Below are 23104 nucleotides of genomic sequence, written 5' to 3'. Positions count from 1 at the left end.
AACCCTGTAATAAGGATTACATTATGAGCTCCAGGGTCTTGAAAGGAGAAGCATCCAACTGCAGAGCCACAGAGCCACAGGTCACCGCAGGTGTCTGTCTGCCAGCAGTATTAGTTTCAGGACGGAGGTGACGTTACCTCACGTCTGTACCACACACTAACCACACTGAATCCCAACCTTAAGGATACCCCTAATCTTAACTGTCTATACCACAGGCTAACCATACTGACCCCCAACCTTAAGGTTACCCCTTATCTTAACTGTCTATACCACAGGCTAACCACACTGACCCCCAACCCTTACCTTAACTTACCCTAATCTTAACCGTTTCTACTACACACTAACCTTAACTTTAACAACACTGACCCCCAACCTTAAGGTTACCCCTTATCTTAACTGTCTATACCACAGGCTAACCACACTGACCCCCAACCCTTACCTTGACTTACCCTAATCTTAACCGTTTCGAGTACACTCTAACCTTAACTTTAACAACACTTACTGCTAACCTTAAGTAAGTTACCCCTAATCTTGGCAGTTTATACTACACGCCAACCAACCTCACCCTCAACCTTAATCCACTCCTGAGACTGCTGGTTGGTAATTGCTGCCCTACAACATCTGTGATGACGTCTGCTCCTCCATCTCTCCAACTTCAAAACATCCTGGGGCTTCTGTCATGACACTGCAGTCACAAATTGCATTGAGGTATGGCTCTGCGGCTCTGCATCTCTACAGTTGCTTGAAAGACCTCTGACTGTGAGGGTAGTGTCTTGTGCTGGTCAATAAGAGTATCGCCACCCATATCAACTTCACAGTATGAAAAGCCTAAGAATGTCCTGAATGGATGTGAATACTTTGGTGAAGCATCTCTGACTTTTTTTGTTCTGCGCCCCCCAAAACCATAACCTATCGTCTATGGTAGGGGAGTGGAAGCTTTAGATTCTTTAAAAATTTTGATTTCCGGTTTTCCATGGATCTCAACGTTTTGTGGTTCCCTGATACCGAAAACATCGATATCTCAATGGATAGGTGTGTGTTTTACTTAATTGAGGATGGTGCAGACCTAAAATGGCTGGACGGAAAAATCCCAAACTTGAAACTGAAGCCTGTGCTGATTAGTTTGTGAGCCAAAGTGTTTGCTCTAGAGGATCCCTCAAATACTGTAATTCTGCAATTCATGATGGAGTCTTCTCATCGATTGCTATCGGATCAGAGTGGTAAATACTTATTGAAATGTTCTAGAATAGTTTGGGTAACTCGGTTCCTTGGGCGCAAAGCCTACTGATGTTCATGTCCAAATTTTTTATTTTACCTGTTGCTGTTGCTTTCTTTGAACAGTCGGAGTGAAAGGCAAATCTCCCTGTACCAGGTTGGCACTTTGTCATCTGGACCGCTGGTGGCCCTCAGTATCGACGCCTCTCCCTCCACGCTGATTCCCTTCTACGATGAAGATACCAGTGTCGTCTTTCTAACTGGAAAGGTAACAAGAAAAGTGCAAATATTAGAAGGAATTTGAAGGTGTGTGACAGTTTGGGACAACTGGCTTTGTAGGGCATAAAGTATGGCATTTACAGTAAGCTACAATGATGTTGCGTAGGGAAGCCAACACAATTTTTAAATAGCAAACCAGGAGAGAGACATGAAACAGAAAAGGGTCGAAACTGGGAGATCAGTAAGTGCCAAAACAACAAAGACAAAGAACGAGACCAAAAAAGAATCGAAGTCAGTAGAATAAAAGCAATTATTGACCGTTATCCATTGTGACCATCTCTCCTTCTCCCTTGCAGACATGAATCAGTTATTTAGTAAACGTGCCAGTCATTCTTACCCTGTGGCCTTGCGCTCTGTGACAGCCCAACTCTCAAACTGGGGGTCACTTTTAGCACAAAAGAGGAGACGAGGGTCCATTTTGAATTGGACTCATCATTCATTGTGTTGCTTACAACTGTTGGGCATCTTTATAAGCAAAGTGACAGTCACCCTGGTGACACCATGACAGATTCCAAACCAACCTCAATCTGTCTGAACTCAAACCTGTGCTTATGTGTGTGTATTGATCTAATAACAGGAGCAGTCACGTCATCATTATCATCATCATCATCATCTGCCACCAATGATTTTTGATTTCCTTTATTATAGGGAGACACCAGGACGTACGTATATGAGGTCATCGTGGAGGCTCCTTATTTCTTGGAATGCAGCAGCTTCAGCTCAAGTGATCCCCATAAGGTACAAGGATTCTAAATAAATGCTGTTCATGAAATCACACAAGTTCGTAACCTCTCTTGAGGGCACTCTGACAAGCTTGCGGATTTGGTAGGCATGTGCCACACAAGTGCACCTTCCTCAGCTGTGCCAGCCAGGTCCTCACAGTCAGCTTTCGCCATTGTAGAGAAGCTCTAAAATTGCTGCACGCTGCCTGTTCCTTTTTATTCTGCTATGGCGAGTGGTCTCCCGTTTACAAAAATAGCTGAGGACCCCCAGGTCTTTCTGGACACAGTACCATCTCTGTTACATGCATGAAGAAATCATTGCACAGCTTCCACAGCTCCTTCTCATCAGTTGGTCTGTGTCTGTGTGTGTGTGTGTGTACACAGATGATTTGTTTTAAGGGGCAGAGCCAGGTCATGCTGGGTGGGATGAAATCAACTGGACTGGAGGTGTGTGGGAATTCCCAAGGAGGAGATGGAGGAAGACTCTGGGTGAGGGTAGTCTGGTCAGTCCAGTTCAGCGTGTTACCACTGCTGAATGAAAGTCATGGCGATGTTTGGCTTTGTGATGCCTTCATAAAGGGTCATTGGTGCCGTCCAGTTCACTTGAAATGTAAACTTAAAGATTCGTATTACCTGTGCTGTGAATTCAGACATTACTAGCTGTCCCTTGCGGCTCCGCACACATAGTAGTGAAACAGGACAAACTTTAAAAATTAATAAAAAATAAAAAGAAACTAGGCGGCTTCGCTCGCCAACCCCCCTGCCTGTGCTTACGCACCAGCAACTTCGCTTCTCTGCCACTTGTAAACAACAAATTATTTAATTCTCGTGGATACGCCTCTTCATTGGGAAGAAACACTACTTCTCCCTGATGGCAACACGAATTAGACGATCTACAAGTCTCTGACTTAAAGTTTAAAGCCGAACGATATCTACATACTTCTGTCATATCACCTATGTCCATATATTCGATCTCTTTTCATTTTTACCTTTTCGTCAAAATTGCATTGAATTTTGATTGCGCGTTTGGAATTAGATCATGACAACGCAACATATAACTGCCCGTGAGTGAATATCATTTCTTTCTCTCTACACGAACTGTGTCTGACAACAGCATTCACACAACGGAGAAATGATTGAACTGTGTGCCTGGTTATGCGGGCAGGACTTTTCCAAATCTCTTTGTGTAAAGTCTTGTCTCACTGCGCTTAAACTTTTCTCTTGCATATGTGGATTTCACTTTCACCAGACAACAAATCTTTTCATTCTCGCGGATACGCCTCTTCATTGTGAAGACTACACTACTTTTCCCTGATGGCAACACGAATTGGATGATCTACAAGTCTCTGACTTAAAGTTTCAATCTGAACAATATATTCGGTCTCTTTTCACAGTTCCATTATTTCACCGAGTAATAATTTGCACTAATGTGATCTTTACTATCAGTTTTTTGAGACGTTCAAATTTTAGTACTTTCATTATTTCTAACCTGCTCTGCATGTGTACTGCGGTAATGTTTTTGGATTCTTCTCGTCTCCCAAGATTTTTTCATTATAATAGAGAGATGTAATTCTGGCCAAGCAGAAGGTAGGCACGCTCCAATGTCAAACGTTGGCACTGTATCTGATCGTGTTCACCTCTGAAAGGAGAGCGCCCCTCGCGTGAGGAGAAGAGCACATGGCTGTGATAAATCTGCCAATCAGCTGCTACCCTCTAAAACACACGTAGGTCTGATTTCTGTCTCTCAAAAACGTCAAACGTTACGCCTTAACAATCTGTAGATGATAATGTCAGCTGAACAAACAGGTGTCACTAGCTAAGTGGAGGCAGGGTACACTACAACACGTGGCGACTTGAACAGAGGCTGACGCATTAGTGAGAAGGGCCCCGGCCCGCAACCTCTCTCTCAGATTTGCGCAAACAAATCGATACCGCAATGAAACTATGATACATAGCACGATGAGAGAAGTCGCAAAATCAACCGGAATGTTCAAACAAAAAAAACAAAAACCCAATCTAAATCCGTTAAGTAGTTCTCTCATGAAAATTGGACAGACATACACACAGATAGACAGACAGAGAGACGCTGGATTTTATATATGTACTAGCTATCCCCCCCGGCTCTACCCACGTAGCAGTGAAACACGACAAACTGTAAAAATCAATAAACAATTAGGTATTGCTAGCGAAGCGGAGACAAGGTGCGTTCCAACACGTGGCGAGAGGTAGAGTGACTCAAACAGAGGCTGGTGCGTCAGGGAGTGAGGAGGGCCCGCCCAGCTCTCCACTCCTGAGGCCCCGCCCCCTCGCCCCGCTGTCTCAGATGTGTGCGAATAAATCGCTCCTGCAAGCAAACTGTGATTCTTAGCGAGATGAGAGAAGTCGCAAAATCAACCGGAATGTTCAAGCAACTTATAGAAAAAAAACGATCTAAATCCGTTAAGTAGTTCTCTCGTGATTTTTAATATATATAGAGATATAGATTAACCAAAAAGCACAAGTCCAGTTTTATGATACATGCAAAATTTCATCAACATCGACTCGGCCATTTTGGAGTAAAGTGCAGGTTTAGGGTGGTCCCACTGTTACAACTCCCCTCCCTGATGAACACCACCAGGGACATTCTTAGGCATACGCGAACTACGCATCCGCCCCCGACCCGGCCCCGACTTACAATTTTTTTTTTTTTTGTTGTCGGGTCATGCTCCTGGCACTGCGGCCATCTGTGCCAGTCCCTCATGTCGTGTGTCACAATACCCTCCTCATCCTAAATTTTATCGTTCTTTTCCGGAGGTTTTATTAGAACACCTTCCTGAGCTCCCCCCCCCCATCCGGGGCCTGTACATTTCTGAACCATGTAGGGCCCCCCCAACTGCTAAGAATGGCCCTGACACCACATAGCCTGGACCAACTGCAAGCTGCATGCAGAACTTTGAGAAAATCAGCTCAGCCTTTTTGGCGTGATTGGTGACCAAGCAAAGAAACAAACAGAGAAGGTGGGCTCTGAGGGTTGAAATGAAGTCCTTAGTGTGCAAAATGGATAAACAGCATCAGCCAAAAAATTCAAAGCACACACGCAAATACAATTTTATCATCTATAGACACTGCATATAGTTGTGTAGCTTATTGTATTTGGTGCCCGCTGTCTGGGGGCACATTGTATCAGGCACACGTGACAAGAAACCTGACTCCACTTAATCCTTTTCTTTGCCCGCAGGGTTTTGCGTTCCTGCCAAAGATTGAATGCAATGTACAAGAAGTGGAGTTTGCTAAAGCTCTGCGCCTGAGTCAGAACTCCATTGAGCCTGTGGTCTTCAAAGTACCCCGGGTTAAGGTAAGTGACAGTAAACTGGAACGTCTCCACGTCTCACCTGCTTGGGAGTTGATTTCAGCAGCACAACAAGCCCCAGAAAGCTCGGTTTCTAGCAAAGATTTATTTATCTTATTTTTTTGAACTGGGTGCCACGGTGGTAGCCCTGCCACCTCACAGTATGGAGACCAGGGTTCGGGTCCTGCATGGAGTTTGCATGTTCTCCACACGTGCCTGGGTGGGCTCCCTCCGGGTCCTCCAGTTTCCTCCCACTGTCCAAAGACATGTAGGTGAGGTGAACTGATGAATGGGTGTGTGGGTTTGTGTGGGTGTCTTGAGTTTTCCCTGTGATGGACTGGCACCCTGCCCAGTGTTTTTTTTTTTCCTGCTTTGCACCCTATGCTAGCTGGAGCCCCTCCTGCACAAGAATTGCCCAGATGTTGCCGTTCACCCCGGAGTGACACAATCAGAGCCACAGGCTGAAACCTTTACGAGGGCACAGCAGGTCTTAAGATGAAGACCCCATTCAAAACCACTAAGAATGCTGGTACGGCTGACTTGCCACATCCACCTAACATGTGACACCCCACGTCATACAGTCCGTCAGCCACCGCGTACAACACCTGTCACCCTGCTGCACATCCACTGTCCCAAAGCCACAAATACAGAGCGATTAACAGGCTGTGTTTTTAATGCCATCTCTTCTTTCATTCACAGAAAGAGTTCTTTCAGGATGACATTTTCCCCGAGACGTCTGTATGGTGGCAGGCCTGCCTCTCTGGCTCCGCATGGCTGGCTGGCTCCAATGGAGAGCACCGTAAAATGAGCCTGCAGCCTAAAAACATGACTCCAGGTAAACTTTTTCAAATCAGAATTCATCTGCTCCTGTTAACCCAGCATTGCTAAAATAACATAAAAGAATTCCCTTCGGTCACCTTCGTCTGACCCAACCACTCCGCATCCTTACGTAAAGCTTGTGAGTCCACAATCAGTGGAGTGACAGGAGTTGTTAATTCAGATAATTTGAACATCTCATAAATGCCGTAATCAACTAAATATTTATCATCTTTAAAATTAGTCACTTGAGTTTTTGTTTTTGTTTTGGACTCAATAAACTTTCCCTTATATCTAATTTGGTTGCGAATAAGTAAAACTCAGAAAATTCTGAACCTTTTAACTGGAGTCGTGATGGACAAGCACTGGTTTAGCTTTCCATTTTGCTATTTCAGATGCCAGTAACACGGTGTTGTGTCTGTTGATTTTATTTATTATTTATTTCAATACAAAGTACTTCAAATATATTGGGGCAGCTTGACTATAAGGTTTGAACAGTCTTGTTTTTCAGACATTCTGTGTAACATGTACAGTATGTATTTACTAGGAAACATGCGGACCTCCAGTCCTCCCAAAATCAGGGTCCCAGCCCCAGCAGGTTGCCATAACACATGTGCCTGACACTTAGCTGATCCTGGAGCCATCACCCTTCTTCTTCTTCCAATCTTCCAATTTGTTCCTGCAATTTGCTTCACACTCAGCTGATGTCTGTCTGTCTGTCTATGCAGTGAGTCAAGCTCCGAAAGAGATCCCCGTGAGGAAGTACGCGCCCTCCTCTGTATACCTGGAAGAGAAGTCCGATGAGCAGAAGAAAGAGGAGGTAAACCTGATGTGACGCCTTTTTCAGCAGGCTCCACTCCCCTGATATGGTGGCACTCAGATTCCCACCCGCTTGGTTCTTTTAGTTACAAGCAGGAGCGAGATGATAAAACGTGTCCGTTTCTGATCCCATTCCTCATTCCTGTCTTGGGAAGTGCTGACCTTTTTAGCTGCCCTGGAGTTAAAGGTAACAGTGCTAAATGCTTGGGAAGTATCCAGCCGTCCTTCTGTTGGAGGTCTTTGCTGCATCTGTGCACTCATGTGCTAAAATTATTGCCAATGACTTCAAATTATTAACCATGCATTATGATAGAAGGTGTGTGGGGCTTTGTCAGAAGAGAAGATGGCCAATTTACAGATTACAAAAGTGAATTTATTATGCTATTGAATGTCTGTAGCTTTAGGGTGTTGTACCGTGTTAGCCATTATGAATGTAGTGAGACGTCAAGCAAAATAACCCCTTTGATTATTTAACTAAAGAGATTACAATATGCAAGTTTTTGACGCAGCTCATTCTCACCTGAAGAAGGGGCCTGAGTTGCCTTTCTCAGCGGCTGGCGTGCTCTCACCTGGACGACCGCACGCTGGACACGTTGTGCTTTCTACGCTCTTATTACCGCAACTAACCAGATACATGTACTTATATGACAGCATGAACTGCTTGTAGATAAGGTTAGTCTTTTATTGGTCTCAACATATTGCAGTAGTTTTATTAAAACTAAGTGTCGGTCGTTCTAAAACCGTTCACATATGAGATGCCTGTGCACTGTGTCATCCGTGGGAGCCCGGGATTCCCTACCTACCACTTCGTGGCTGAGTTGCTGTCGTTCCCAGTTGTTTCCACTCTGTTATAATCCCACTGACAGTTGACCGTGGAATATTTAGCAGCAAGTAAATTTCACAAATGGACTTACTGCACAGGTGGCATCCTATCACGGTACCCCGCTTGAATTCCCTGAGCTCCTGTGAGCAGGGCCGGATTTAGACTTGATAAGGCCCTAAGCTATTTGAGACATGGGGCCCTTTATAAGTCCAGATATTCTATGTAAGTGTCAAATATGATATGGCCAGGCTATGAGCGACCCGTTCTTTCAGAAATGTCTGTAGAAACTGTCTGCATGTCGAGGGGCTCGATGTTATACACCTGTGGCCGTGGAAGTGATGGGAACACCTGAACTCAGTGATCTGGAGGGGCTTCCCAGTACTTTTGGCAATATAAGAAATAAAGGATACAGCAAAAATACTTTCAGACAGACCTCCTTCAGGGTTAAAAAGTAACGATACAAATGATTCATCTGAGGTAATGGATCAGGAGACGATTAAGCGCAGTGCTTCTCTCCTGTGACTAGTTCCACGTCTCCCTCATTTCTGTATCGTCGGAGTCCCAACTGCCAAACGCTGCCTGCTAACTTCATTCCTTTACAAACCTCCTCTCTCGCTTTGTTCTCCCGCTGCCCCCCTGATCACACGCCAACAATCAGCCCCTCACTTTATCATAATTCAGCTACTGATCTGCGACCTTTTCTCTTCCTCGCTGTCTCTTGCTGATGTTCAGCACTTATGTGATATAAGAACACCACAAACACCCCACCGGGGGGCTGCTCACCGACTTCTCCCCTCAGCTTTAAATACTGTGCCAGAGAAGTTTCAGTCGTGACCAAAAGTTTGGAGAATGACACAAATATTCGTTTTCACAAAGTTTGCTGCCTCTGTTTTTATGATGGAGATTTGCATCGACTCCAGAATGTTCTAAAGAGGGAGGGAGCAGATGAAGTGCAATTAACTGCCATGAAAATGAACTTCACCCCAAAAAACCCATTTGCACTGCTGTTGTGAAGAAGGCTTCAGGGCGCCCAAGAAAGTCCAGCAAGCACCAGGACGGACCATCTCCTAAAGCTGATTCAGCTGCGGGCACCACCAGTGTAGTGCTGGCTCATTAATGAGGTGAAGACTTTTGCAGGATGGCCTGGTGGGTGTCAAGAAGGGCAGCAAAGAAGCCAAGAAAAACATCAGGGACAGACTGACATTCTGGGATTGGACTGCTGAGGACTGCTGGGGGAGGGAAAAGTCAGTTTCTCTGATGAATCCCCTTTCCGGATTGATCCGGGAAAAAGAAAAGGTGAGCGGCGCTACCATCAGTCCTGTGTCACGCCAACAGTAAAGCATCCTGAGATCACTCATGTCAGCCAAGGCAGTGGACTAACTCACCATTTGGCCTAAGAACACGGCCATGAATAAAGAATGGGACCACAACATCCTTTGAGAGCAACTTCTGCCAACCATCCAAGAAGAGTTTGGTGACCCACAATGAACAATCCGCAAGAGGACTGTGAAGCAGCAAACTTTGTGAAAACCAACACTTGTGTCTTTCTCCAAACCTTTGGCAACCACCGTAGAGTCACCCTCAGGCAGCTCTTCTCCCAGTTATGCCGTCATGCACTCCTGGTCTCGCCTATGTGCCCATACGGGTGAGACCTCCATCTGCGCTCTCTAACGGACTTCCCCAGCTCTATTCTACAACCTGCAAGCCATCAACTCCATGCCGCCCCTCCTACCACACACCATTGTGGCACACCACCCTGCAGTGCCCATCAGACATATTTAGCCATTCTTATTCCCTTAACCTATAAATAGCTAAACACGCCAAGCACTTTTACAAACACACCACGCTGACTACTAGTGTTACCGTGACCCACCTTGTCACATGTGCCGAGGGCTGGTAGACGCCTTCATTTTCGTTGCCTACACTGAGATGTAAAGAAGTGTGCAGCTTGTTAAATAACGACTGGATACATTCGCATCAATGCCACATCCACATCCCTGGACTGGGTGAAGTGCCAACACTGCGACTGTAGAGGTGCCCCCTTGCTGGTGAGTGTTATTCCATTACAAGAGAAGGTGAGGCCTCAGTGACCTATACAAGTAACACGCCTCTGACCTTTTTTGACAGCCGCTGCCATGGTGGAACGTGGCCCTAAAACATTTTGACTTTTGTGTTTCCAGCTTCTGAGTGCAATGGTGGGTAAGCTGGGCAACCGGGATGACCCTTTGCCGCAGGACTCCTTTGAAGGTGTGGATGACGATGAATGGGTAAGTGACAATGCAAGATCAATTCACTGCAATAGCAGAGAGATGTTAACCTCTCAGTGTTTTCTTTGGAATTGTGAAAAATATTTGTAGTTTTTGCCATCCCACCTGTGATTCAATTGACAAGTCATGGAGGAGATTGTGGCAGGGGGGTACCTGTACACTCAATCATCCATAATTATTGTGATTTCCCAAACACAAAAACAGTAGAATGTGTGCAGGCCTCAAAGTAACTCAAAGCCAGACCGACACTCCCCAAGGCAAGCCTCACGTTCCATAGCTCAGACTCCCTACTCAAATGCCAGGCTCTGGCCTACACAGGCCTAAAAATGGAGCTAAATACCACAGCATGTCAGAAGGACTACGGAAAGGTGAAGAAAGTTAATTCAACTTTCTTATGATTCGAAAAAGGGAAGCAACACAGCAAAAGAAGGTTCAAAACCAAGCCAGTGTAACATCCTACTTCCTCCTTTCTTCTTTCCGTGGCAGACAGTAAAAGACCATACGCCCATTGCTTTTAAGAATCTCGGCCACTATTTTTACTCCTGCAAGCCAAATACATGCTGAGAGAGCAAAAGGGGAAAACAAAAAAAAAAGAAATTTTAACATAAAACGAGGCTCTTGCAAAATTTTCTGGGGTGCTTCTATTCAACTTTTTCTCTTGCAAGCCAAATACTCGCCTGCTGATATAAGGACCTGAGTATCCATAAATGGACCCCAATCGAGAGCCTGCAACACATGCTCTCCCAATGATTGGTTCCTACCTAACATCCATCCATTATCCAACCCACTATATCCTAACTACAGGGTCATGGGGGTCTGCTGGAGCCAATCCCAGCCAACACGGGGCGCAAGGCAGGAAACAAACCCCAGGCAGGGCGCCAGCCCACACACCAAGCACACGCTAGGGACAATTTAGGATCGCCAATGCACCTGACCTGCATGTCTTTGGACTGTGGGAGGAAACCCAAGCAGACACGGGGAGAACATGCAAACTCCATGCAGGGAGGACCCGGAAGTGAACCCAGGTCTCCTAACTGTGAGGCAGCAGCGGTACCCACTGCGCCACCTTGCCATCCTCCTACTTAACATTATGAACTTATTACATAAAAGTAATAAAACAATTTTGGGGAAATACAAAAAAAAACCCAGGCACAGGGATATTCACAGGCCCCCGAATATTCTGTAATAAATCTCACTAGGATGAAGCAATCTGAACGAAACAACATGTGATGTGCACCTTAGTATATGGAGCAATGAGTCGGAGCAATGAGGTAGGCGCCGGACAGCCATCACGACATTTAACCAGTTGTAACTTCTAGGTGCATGTCGCCCATACCCCTTCACTCAGTCACTTGACTTCTCATCAGGATGGTGGTGTCCAGTATTGAGCAGTGAGTCTTCATGGTTCAAGCCATGTTGAAGTGATGTCAGAATCAACTTGATGATCATTAGTTAACGGAAGGTGACTTCCAGCAAGATGGAGCATGGCAGAAATTGAGTCCTTCTTTCGCAACGGGGTCATTTCAAAGGGGCTTTGGCCACCACAGTCACTGGATCTGACACCACCAGACTTCTTTCTTTGGGGTCTGCTGAAAGGAAAAGTCTATGGGAACAATCCTTGCACTGTGGAAGATTTGAAGGAGAACATCCAATATGAAATTGCTGCTATTCCTTTTATTTTGTCTTCATTTGGAGCACCGGACCCCTGCCACAAAGATTTGAAGTCCAAAGCCTTAACCACTAGGCCTCACAGCCTGCTATGTATAAGTGTGGCCTGTCATGTCTCATTCAGGGTGGGCTCTTGCTTTGCACCCACTAAGTCTCACTCCCCATTACTCAGTTGTGGCTAAGCAGCGTCCCCGTCACCTTTTACAAAGGTATGAGCTAAACATCAGATAATGGTGACGCGTCTCAACTTAATGTGGTGTTTTTTATTTTGTTGCAGGATGACTAGCAGTGACGTCAGTGCAGCCACAACCATCTCATCTCATGTCCTCCTCCTCCTCCTCCTCCTCCTCTTTCTCATCCCCATATGAGTCAGACGGCCTGCTGACGTGGATCAGACCAGCTTGTGTGCTCCACTGCTGCTTCTTGACCCTTCTGTATTGCTGGCTAACAAAAAATATAACTGGAAAAAAAAAGGGAATAAATCTGCCATGTTGGGAAAACTGGAATCTTGGATGCTGCCAATTTTATATTCCATTTTAGGATGTGCTCTCTAGTGACCGGCCTGAGAAACTGGTTCTGAGCCCACAGTCTTTGACCCTGAGCAGACCTCCTGACCAAATCGTTTTCAAATGCTGTCCTACAGAGGGGGGGTCGGCTGCCATATCACGAAAACTGTTTAGTCCTGGGGTCACTTCTGTAGATTTAATCTTCTTTTCAGCAGGACTAAAAAATCCAAATGATGCTCCACAAGGTTTGTGTTCTTAGCGGCTCAGAAATGTCAGCTGGAGACTTCACAGGGGGGCACCTCAGAACATGTGACCCACCTGGAGCGAAACATTTCTGATTCCGGTCAGTACTTGGGTGGGAGGCCATCTAGGAAAAAAGCTTGGATTGCTGCTGGAGGAGAAGTTGGTGAGTTCAGCAGGGGGCGCTGACCCTGTGGTCCTAAAATCCTCCAGTGGAGTGACGAGGACACCGTGCTGTGAAAACGGCGCTGTCCTTTACATGAGACGTAAAACTGAGGACCCAACTCTTTGTGGTCATAAAAGATCCCTGGGCATCCTTCATAAGGAGTGGGCTGTTTCCTGATGTCCTGCCTAAATTGTCCACCACCGCCTGGTCATTCTAGCCCCCTGCTCATCCCCTGTCTCTAATTGGCTAACTGTCTCTCTCCCCACTTAATAGTGGCTGCCATTGCACCCTCTAGGCGGATGCTGCACATTGGTGGGGGCTGAAGTGGCTCCCCGCTCCCTATCATGTCTTCTTATTCCTCCATTATGTGTCCAAGGCGAGGTTCAAAAGAAGATCACTTGTGGTCCCGGCTTAAGACGCGGTGCGCGACGACATACTGTGCTTTGTTAATCAGTGAAATGGGTGAGTGGCTGGGTGACAATAATGACGGCACTCGTGAATTACCGTTGACTCACAACATGAAGCATCTCACCTCAAAAATTTGCGCTGCGGTAACAGCGGGTGGGCAGCCGGGAACCTGCAAACCTTGTGACTCTGAAGTGGTCTCTTTACAGCACGAGCTAACAGGAGAGCTCCAACAGTCACAAAGCACGGAGAGCGGAGGGGACGTCAGCTGATCTCCCTGTGTTGGCCCCCAGCAGTGTCACTGCTGCACCCCACCCTTCCACTTTGTAAAGCTCATCCTCATCTCTTGCTGTGGACTCACACCACACACTCAAACCTAGTAACTTTAGTTTTTTTTTTTGTTTTTGGAGTTACAAGGTCTTTCCTGATGTTATAAGGTAGTGCTGCTGGCCAAATATGGCTTCATTCCGGTCACAGCACGATGGAAATACTTAACATACTGCACGACAAAAACCTCACAACTGCATCGACCAATGAGGAAAGACCATCTACCAATGAAAACACGGATTCCTATCACGTGATTTTAATGCTGCGACTGCGTGATTTTAATGCTGGCTGTTGTTCATTCGTGACGGCCAACCCATTCATCCAGAATGGCAGCTGCAACACCAAGACCTGTGGCCTGGCAACCTGAGGGAGCATTAGAGCAGACAAGCCGATCAAGATAAGCAAAAAGGCAAACAGAATGTAAAATAATAAAGTGAAAAGAAATGAAACAAACTCCAAACAATGTCTATATATCACACCCCGACATAATACACAACCCCAAAATTGACCGGCGGAATCTATACTAATAAAAGACAAAGCCCTGACTGACTGACTCACTCACTCACTCACTCACTCACTGACTCACTCATCACTAATTCTCCAACTTCCCGTGTAGGTAGAAGGCTGAAATTTGGCAGGCTCATTCCTTACAGCTTACTTACAAAAGTTGAGCAGGTTTCATTTCGAAACTCTACACGTAACGGTCATAACTGGAACCTACTTTCGACCATATATACGCCCATAGCCTGCAGCTCGGTCGCTGTGTGAGGCGGAGTTGCGTCCCGCATCATCACACCTCCCACATAATTGAGTGCCTGCCCATATAAGGTAAATATTCGCGGGTGAAGGACTGTGCTTGGCACAAACTTAGCGACAGTGTGAGAGAAACTTTTAAGTGCCGGGTCTTAGCTAACATTAAATAAAGCCGTGGGCATCGCAAGATCACACAAGAGAGCGGCTCACGTGAACTGACTGTGAACGCAGTATGCAGAGAACAAGAAAGAGCTCCAAAGAGCACTGAACAAAAAACGCATTACAGAATTGAGAATACAGCAAAAGAATATGAAGCGAGTGACGCATACAAGCATATTCATAAGTGCAGCTACTGCGGAAACAAAGCACGGTGTAAGCCGTAAGTTTAAATTAAGTTCATAGACACGCTGCCGCTGGCGTTTCTCATGCCTACGACGAATACAATATTCGCGAGATACAAGTTATCACTTTGTAACTAAGTTAAAATTGCTGGTGAAGGACTGTGCTTATGCAAACGAAAATGAGATGGTCAGGGATAGAATAGTGTTTGGCACAAACTCAGCAAAAGTGTGACAGAAACTTTTAAGAGCTGGGTCTGAGCTAACATTAAATAATTGCTGGTGAAGGACTGTGCTTATGCAAATGAATAGAAAGCAAATGTTACGTTATTTTTAAAATGTTTCCTTTTCTTTTTCATAACTTCTTTAACACACTACTTCTCCGTTGCGAAGTGCGGGTATTTTGCTAGTATAATAATAAAAGGAGCAGCAATAAATATATAATACAAATCCTCCCTTGTCCCGACACTGAACACGAAAACAGATACGACACACGGAGAACACGAAACATACAGAAAAGTCCAAAACAGTAAATGGAAGATGAGGAATGAGAGTGAACCATGTCCGGCTGATAAGTGTCCCCTGTAAATAGCATATGAATGAAAATGGTTGTCCGCTTCTTCCCCAAATGACAAAAAACAGTCTCACCGTGCTCTCCTTGGCGTGTCGGGACGATCCTGAACCCCGGGGTTTGGCGGTGAAGCAGTTGAATGTTGGGCATCGCAAGCAGCAAGCGTGAAAAGGGTATAAATTCTGTCTTTCTTTGGTTTCCGGTGAAGTGTCCGGGTCCTAACTGACCCGCCATTTCTTTTCATCCTCTTGTTTATATAGAAAAGGCCCAGATGGAATTGATGTGATTGACAGGGACAATTACCTCGAGGTTCACGGTTTCACGGCTCTGCAGCGTTCTCCTTCTCCCTTTGTTTCCAGGGGGAAAACATTTAAACAGACACACAACAGACTATATAAATGGGGTGACGCTATCAAAGATGCGACTCAGCACAAAACACACTTAAGACGCCCCCCATTCACGTAGCACCGCTATACAGGGAACCTGCCAACTGGGTCTGGGTCAGAAGCAGCGTCCTAGCTGCATGAGCTAATACAGGGTGAGTTAACACTAACGGTACTGCTATGTATGAGTTACCGGTAATGTACAGAATGCCTAGGCAATATATAGAATACCTGGCGTTTTTGGGCAAAGTATGACATATTCAAATTATTTTAATATTATACAGTGGTGTGAAAAACTATTTGCCCCCTTCCTGATTTCTTATTCTTTTGCATGTTTGTCACACAAAATGTTTCTGATCATCAAACACATTTAACCATTAGTCAAATATAACACAAGTAAACACAAAATGCAGTTTTTAAATGATGGTTTTATTATTTAGGGAGAAAAAATCCAAACCTACATGGCCCTGTGTGAAAAAGTAATTGCCCCCTGAACCTAATAACTGGTTGGGCCACCCTTAGCAGCAATAACTGCAATCAAGCGTTTGCGATAACTTGCAATGAGTCTTTTACGGCGCTCTGGAGGAATTTTGGCCCACTCATCTTTGCAGAATTGTTGTAATTCAGCTTTATTTGAGGGTTTTCTAGCATGAACCGCCTTTTTAAGGTCATGCCATAGCATCTCAATTGGATTCAGGTCAGGACTTTGACTAGGCCACTCCAAAGTCTTCATTTTGTTTTTCTTCAGCCATTCAGAGGTGGATTTGCTGGTGTGTTTTGGGTCATTGTCCTGTTGCAGCACCCAAGATCGCTTCAGCTTGAGTTGATGAACAGATGGCCGGACATTCTCCTTCAGGATTATTTGGTAGACAGTAGAATTCATGGTTCCATCTATCTCAGCAAGCCTTCCAGGTCCTGAAGCAGCAAAACAACCCCAGACCATCACACTACCACCACCATATTTTACTGTTGGTATGATGTTCTTTTCTGAAATGCTGTGTTCCTTTTACGCCAGATGTAACGGACATTTGCCTTCCAAAAGTTCAACTTTTGTCTCATCAGTCCACAAGGTATTTTCCCAAAAGTCTTGGCAATCATTGAGATGTTTCTTAGCAAAATTGAGACAAGCCCTAATGTTCTTTTTGCTTAACAGTGGTTTGCGTCTTGGAAATCTGCCATGCAGGCCGTTTTTGCCCAGTCTCTTTCTTATGGTGGAGTCGTGAACACTGACCTTAATTGAGGCAAGTGAGACCTGCAGTTCTTTAGACGTTGTCCTGGGGTCTTTTGTGACCTCTCGGATGAGTCGTCTCTGCGCTCTTGGGGTAATTTTGGTCGGCCGGCCACTCCTGGGAAGGTTCACCACTGTTCCATGTTTTTGCCATTTGTAGATAATGGCTGTCACTGTGGTTCGCTGGAGTCCCAAAGCTTTAGAAATGGCTTTATAACCTTTACCAGACTGATAGATCTCAATGACTTCCGTTCTCATTTGTTCCTGAATTTCTTTGGATCTTGGCATGATGTCTAGCTTTTGAGGTGCTTTTGGTCTACTTCTCTGTGTCAGGCAGCTCCTATTGAAGTGATTTCTTGATTGAAACAGGTGTGGCAGTAATCAGGAAATTGAACTCAGGTGTGATACACCACAGTTAGGTGATTTTTTAACAAGGGGGCAATTACTTTTTCACACAGGGCCATGTAGGTTTGGATTTTTTTTCTCCCTAAATAATAAAAACATCATTTAAAAACTGCATTTTGTGTTTACTTGTGTTATATTTGACTAATGGTTAAATGTGTTTGATGATCAGAAACATTTTGTGTGACAAACATGCAAAAGAATAAGAAATCAGGAAGGGGGCAAATAGTTTTTCACACCACTGTATATACTTTCCCTACCTATCTAGGCATTATATAAAATGACAAATGCTATTTAGGCAAAGTATTAAAAGGGAGTCATGAAAAGGCTTTTATTGAAAAGACGTATATGAAAAAGAATACAATACAAAATAAAGTATAGGACTTTCTTATTGAGGAAAACAAAAGAAAATAAAATATGAACCTATTTGTTGCGACAAGGAAGGAAAAAAATGTATTTTAAATTGCACTTAATTGTCTTTCGCACAAAAAAGTAAAACCGGAAAAGAGAGTCATGAAAAGGCCTTCATTAAAAATTACATAAATGAAAAAAGAAAATATCAAATAAAATACAGAACTTTATTACTGAAAAAAATTAACCTACTTGTTGCAACAAGGAAGGCTTGAATGGCATTTTGAATTGCACTTCATTGCTTTTTTGCATTAGTAGGAGTATTTTATACTTTGCCGGTTTATCGTTTGGCATTGCATAGAATGCCTAGGAAATGTGTAAAATATTAATCGTTTCATACTTTGATGTCCAGTTTTCGGCATTCTATACAATGCCTGCCTTTCATACATTGCCAGTAACATATACGCTTATATACAATTTATGTGGACAGTTTATCTGCTACATATGGTACATGTTGAACATGATGGCGAACAGGTTGGGACATTCCTGTAAATCATCTTGTACATATAAATAAATTGTTTCCGCCATTCAAATGTTAACATAATTTTGACTCACCCAGTACAGGCGAGCTCCATTAATCAGTCGCATCGAGACTATCTGTAAACTCTAATAATATAATAATATATGTAATACTGAGGAGAGGACAGAGCCGACTATACTTCCTTAGAATCCTTCAACATCTGCAATAAGATGCTACAGATGTTCTATCAGACGGTTGTGGCGAGCGTCCTCTTCTACGCGGTGGTGTGCTGGGGAGACAGCATAAAGAAGAAGGACGCCTCACGCCTGGAAAAACTGGTGAGGAAGGCAGGCTCTATTGTTGGCACAGTGCTGGACAGTTTGACATCTGTGGCATAGCGACGGGCGCTGAGCAGACTCCTGTCAATCATGGAGAATCCACTGAACAGGATCATCTCCAGACAGAGGAGCAGCTTCAGCGACAGACTGCTGTCACCATCCTGCTCCACTGACAGACTGAGGAGACCCCACACTATGCGACTCTTCAATTCCACCCGGGGGGTAAACATTAACATAATACAAAGTTATTGTCTGTTATACCTGCATTGTTATCACTCTTTAATTTATTATTGTTCTTTATCAGTATGCTGCTGCTGGAGTATGGGAATTTCCCCTTGGGATTAATAAAGTATCTATCTATCTATCTATCTATCTATCTATCATATAGTGCCTTCCACATCTATCTATCTATCTATCTATCTATCTATCTGTCTATCTATCTATCTATCTATCTATCTATCTATCTATCTATCTATTATATAGTGCCTTTTCTATCTATCTATCTATCTATCTATCTATCTATCTATCTATCTATCTATCTATTATATAGTGCCTTTTCTATCTATCTATCTATCTATCTATGCAAGCAGAGCACTTTCTGGTGACATCTTTCTCTCTGTGTCAGCCCCCAAGTTTTCTGCACATTGTCGCCACTACAGTCAGTCAGTCAGTCAGTCATTATCCAACCCGCTATATCCTAACTACCAATCCCAGCCAACGCAGGGCACAAGGCAGGAACAAACCCCAGGCAGGGCGCCAGCTCACCGCAGGGCACACCCACACACCAAGCACGCACACCAGTGACAATTTACCTAACCCGCATGGCTTTGGACTGTGGGAGGAAACCCATGCAGACACGGGGAGAACCTGAGAAGTGAACCCGGGTCTCCTAACTGCGAGGCAGCAGCGCTACCCACTGCGCCACCGTGCCGCCACAAAGAAATAGCAACACATACAAATAAAGCAAAAGCATAACAACAAAGACACAAAACAAGCCCAGAAAAAATTAAATGCCAATATGTTCTCATCTACATCCCGTCATATCGCATACGAATAAGGAAATGGGCACCGACGATAAAGCCACCCCTCCTGCTCAGTTGTATGTGCAGAGCCGAACATTTAGAACGTACTGAATAAGAAGTAAAGCACAGAAAAATAATTCATCCTTAAGTATCTAAACAATGGAAGTTTAACAAGAAGAAACATTTTTTCCCTTTTTTTTTGGCTTTTTCTTCTACGTGTGTAACAACCTTTGTCTTCATTCTTGTGCGGACTGTTTGCTTTGAATTTTCACTAAACCTTTTAAAATGAACTTTTGGACTCAGAGGTTTCTTTCGGCCCTGCGTTTGACCCGTCCTTGATTCCTGCCTTACCTTCCAGCAGCTACACCAACCCTGGCTGAGCGATGACACACATGACAAATACAACTAAACAGTAAAAACACCTTTTGGCTGTAACAGGGTGGGCTGCTGGTGGCCTCCATATTCAGAGAGGTGAAACACCTCCTTGTATTCAGTGCTGGTGACGGCGAATATGTAAGTCTGCCTCATGTTTTCTGGAACTGTCCGCAGAAGAATGGAGCTTCTCTGTCTGTCTGTCTCTCCTGAGTACTTCAGAATATTATATAGCGCCTTAAACAATGGCGATTATTGCTGAACACAATCCACATATTTCACCAATGCAGGTGACTGGTGCCACATGCAGCTCTCAATATTAAACAAAAATGGGACGCTCCAGAAATGGACCTGCTTGGGAAAACACCGGAATGCTGTCTTCTGCTCAAGGGCACCAGATGTTTAAGCTGGCGTGGTAAAACACCTTCTGTATGCCATCTTAACGTGATGATAGAACAGTCCGGCCACTCCTGCACACCTCTAAGTGACGACGCAGCTGGCCGTGGTGCCCTCGTGAGGCATCTCGAGCTTCTAGTCAACCGGGCACACGCACACATAGACAACATAGAAAAGTGCGGCCCACAGGGATCTACAGCTGAAGTGCCATTCTTGCCACTTGGTTGGTTGACCCTTGGTGGCCTACGCTGGAGTGCACCGTTCTGCAATATCAGTGTCATTTGTGACACAGGAGGACTTGTTCCCAAGGAGAGGCTCTCACGCTGATGGGACTGGGCCGGTGGACATTTCCACTGGAGGGTCTAGAGGACAGTGCAAAGATTAGACTGATGGTAAGGGAGTCCTCGAGATAAAGGCTGATAACACAAAGAACATTTCAATTATGAGCGGATCTTCTGTATGTAATTGCAAAGGGCTGGCCTCCCCTCCAGGTCAGGTCCAGGTTCTGCCCGGGACCCCGAACTGGGCATAGCAGGTTTGAAAAAGTCTTTTTTGGGGGTGTTTGCATATCATGTGAAAAGCGCCTACTGTAATCACCATGTCTGTCTCTCTGTCAGCACCAAGACGTGTTCTGTTAACCAAGAGGTTTTACAGTTTCTCTCTCTTGTGGTGGCATTTCTGTACAATTTGGGACCATTAAAGAATCATTTCTGAACTTCTGAAGCCACACTTCCTTTGGAGGCTTGTGCTGGCTGAAGCTTGCCTGTACAGTTTGGGGTTTAGGCTGCCGGGGGTGAGGCCTACCTCCAGACAGTCAGGTGAAATTTCCGGCCAGGAGTATGGGTCTTTCAGAGGCCTCATGCCTTTTTTACTTTTTGAATTGTAGTCGCGATGCTGCGCAGAAAGGTTTTGGGGGCTGTCACAGAGAGATGTCACCAGGAAGTGCCAAGCTGGCAGAGTTCAGAGATGGACCCGGCATGACAGGGAAATGGAGCTCCCCTATTAGCGTATGCTTCTGAGCCAGGCGTGGCGGCCTCATCCTGTGAGAAGCACCTCCTGGGTCCTATTTTTAGGAAGTCACTGCACACTGGAGAGATTCCGAAGGACTGGAAAATGGCAAATATCATGCCATTATATAAAAAGGGTGACAGGGCAGATCCAAGCAACTATAGGCCAGTAAGCTTAACGGGCATCACAGGAAAATTAATGGAAGGAATTATTAAGGATAAGATTGAGCAACACATCGCAAGGACAGGAGTTATTAGGAACAGTCAGCATGGGTTCAGAAGAGGGAGGTCGTGTTTTACTAACATGTTGGAATTCTATGAGGAGGCAACAAAAGGATACGATCAAAGTGGAGCAGATGATATTATAGATCTGGACTTTCAGAAAGCATTTGATAAGGTGCCACATGAGAGGTTGGGCATCAAACTGAAAGAAGTGGGAGTTCAGGGTGATGTTTTTAGATGGGTGCAGAATTGGCTCAGACACAGGAAGCAGAGGGTGATGGTGTGAGGAACCTCATCAGAACTGGCCGATGTTAAGAGTGGTGACCAACAGGGGTCACTGCTAGGGCCGCTACTATTTTTAATACTGTATATATACATGATTTAGATAGGAGTATAAGTAACAAGCTGGTGAAGTTTGCAGATGATACCAAGATGGGTGGATTAGCAGATAATTTGGAATCCGTTATATGATTACAGAAGGACTTGGATAGCAGACAGACTTGGGCAGATTAGATAGATAGATAGATAGATAGATAGATAGATAGATAGATAGATAGATAGATAGATAGATAGATAGATACTTTATTAGTCCCAAGGGAAAATTCACATTTGTGATTTTCAGATTTGTGGCAGATTAAATTTTATGTCAGTAAATATAAAGTATTACACATAGGAAGTAAAAATGTTAGGTTTGAATACACAATGGGCGGTCGGAAAATCGAGAGTACACCTTTATGAGAAGGATTTAGGAGTCATAGTGGACTCTAAGCTATTGACTTCCCGACAGTGTTGAGAGGCCATTAAGAAGGCTAACAGACTGTCAGGTTATATAGCGCCTTGATCTGTGGAGTACAAGTCCATGGAGGTTCTGCTCAAACTTTATAACACACTGGTGAGGCCTCATCTTGAGAACTGTGTACAGTTTTGGTCTCCAGGCTACAAAAAGGACATAGCAGCACTAGAGAAGGTCCAGAGAAGAGCGACTAGGCTGATTCCAGGGCTACAGGGGATGAGTTATGAGGAAAGATTAAAAGAGCTGAGCCTTTACAGTTTAAGCAAAAGAAGATTAAGAGGTGACCTGATTGAAGTGTTTAAAATGAGACAGTTGAAATAAGCAACCAAGTAGTGTGGTAGACAGTAGGACGTTAGGGACTTTCAAAACTCAACTTAATGTTTTCTTGGAAGAAATAAGTGGAGGGGACTGGCAAGCTTTGTTGGGCTGAATGGCCTGTTCTCGTCTAGAGTGTTTTAATGTCCGTCTGTCTGTCTGTCTGTCTGCCTGTCCACATGAAAAAGGCGTCTCCCAGCGGATTGATTTTGCTCAAGTTCAAGAACATTTGTTGGGAAAGTTTCATTTTCATGGAGATATCTGAAATGACCCAGCACTCTGATCCCCTTCGGAGATTAATACAGCGGACCAAAGTGCAACATGCCATACAAATTTTTGAAAATCACTGGTGAATTTGCAAACTCGTCTCTCTTTGAAAATGAGAAACATTCTGTGCGACTTCAACTACGAGTTTGCTTACTCTTTTAGACGTACCTTGAGAGGGGTCACTTCAGCTCGTATATGTTGCAGATCTTTCACTCATCCGACATGCCTAATGAGTTAGTGAAACA

At 44.6% G+C, this 23104-nt stretch overlaps 1 protein-coding gene across 1 annotated transcript in view; it reads left to right on the top strand.

Moving 5' to 3' along the window:
* coro7 (coronin 7) overlaps window positions 1-12554 on the top strand; it is a 300343-nt gene extending 287789 nt beyond the window's left edge. The window contains exons 22-28 of the mRNA XM_039776385.1: window positions 1342-1483; window positions 2143-2232; window positions 5434-5550; window positions 6244-6379; window positions 7089-7180; window positions 10183-10269; window positions 12215-12554. Coding sequence (XP_039632319.1) covers window positions 1342-1483; window positions 2143-2232; window positions 5434-5550; window positions 6244-6379; window positions 7089-7180; window positions 10183-10269; window positions 12215-12223 — 673 coding nt within the window. The 3' untranslated portion in view covers window positions 12224-12554. The remainder of the gene's footprint in view (window positions 1-1341; window positions 1484-2142; window positions 2233-5433; window positions 5551-6243; window positions 6380-7088; window positions 7181-10182; window positions 10270-12214) is intronic.
* Window positions 12555-23104: the final 10550 nt, after the last annotated feature.

This window comes from Polypterus senegalus, chromosome 13 (assembly GCF_016835505.1).
Source record: "Polypterus senegalus isolate Bchr_013 chromosome 13, ASM1683550v1, whole genome shotgun sequence".
Lineage (NCBI taxonomy): Eukaryota > Metazoa > Chordata > Cladistia > Polypteriformes > Polypteridae > Polypterus > Polypterus senegalus.
The sequence above is the reverse complement of the archived record's forward strand: the minus strand, read 5'-3'. Positions and strand labels throughout refer to the sequence as shown.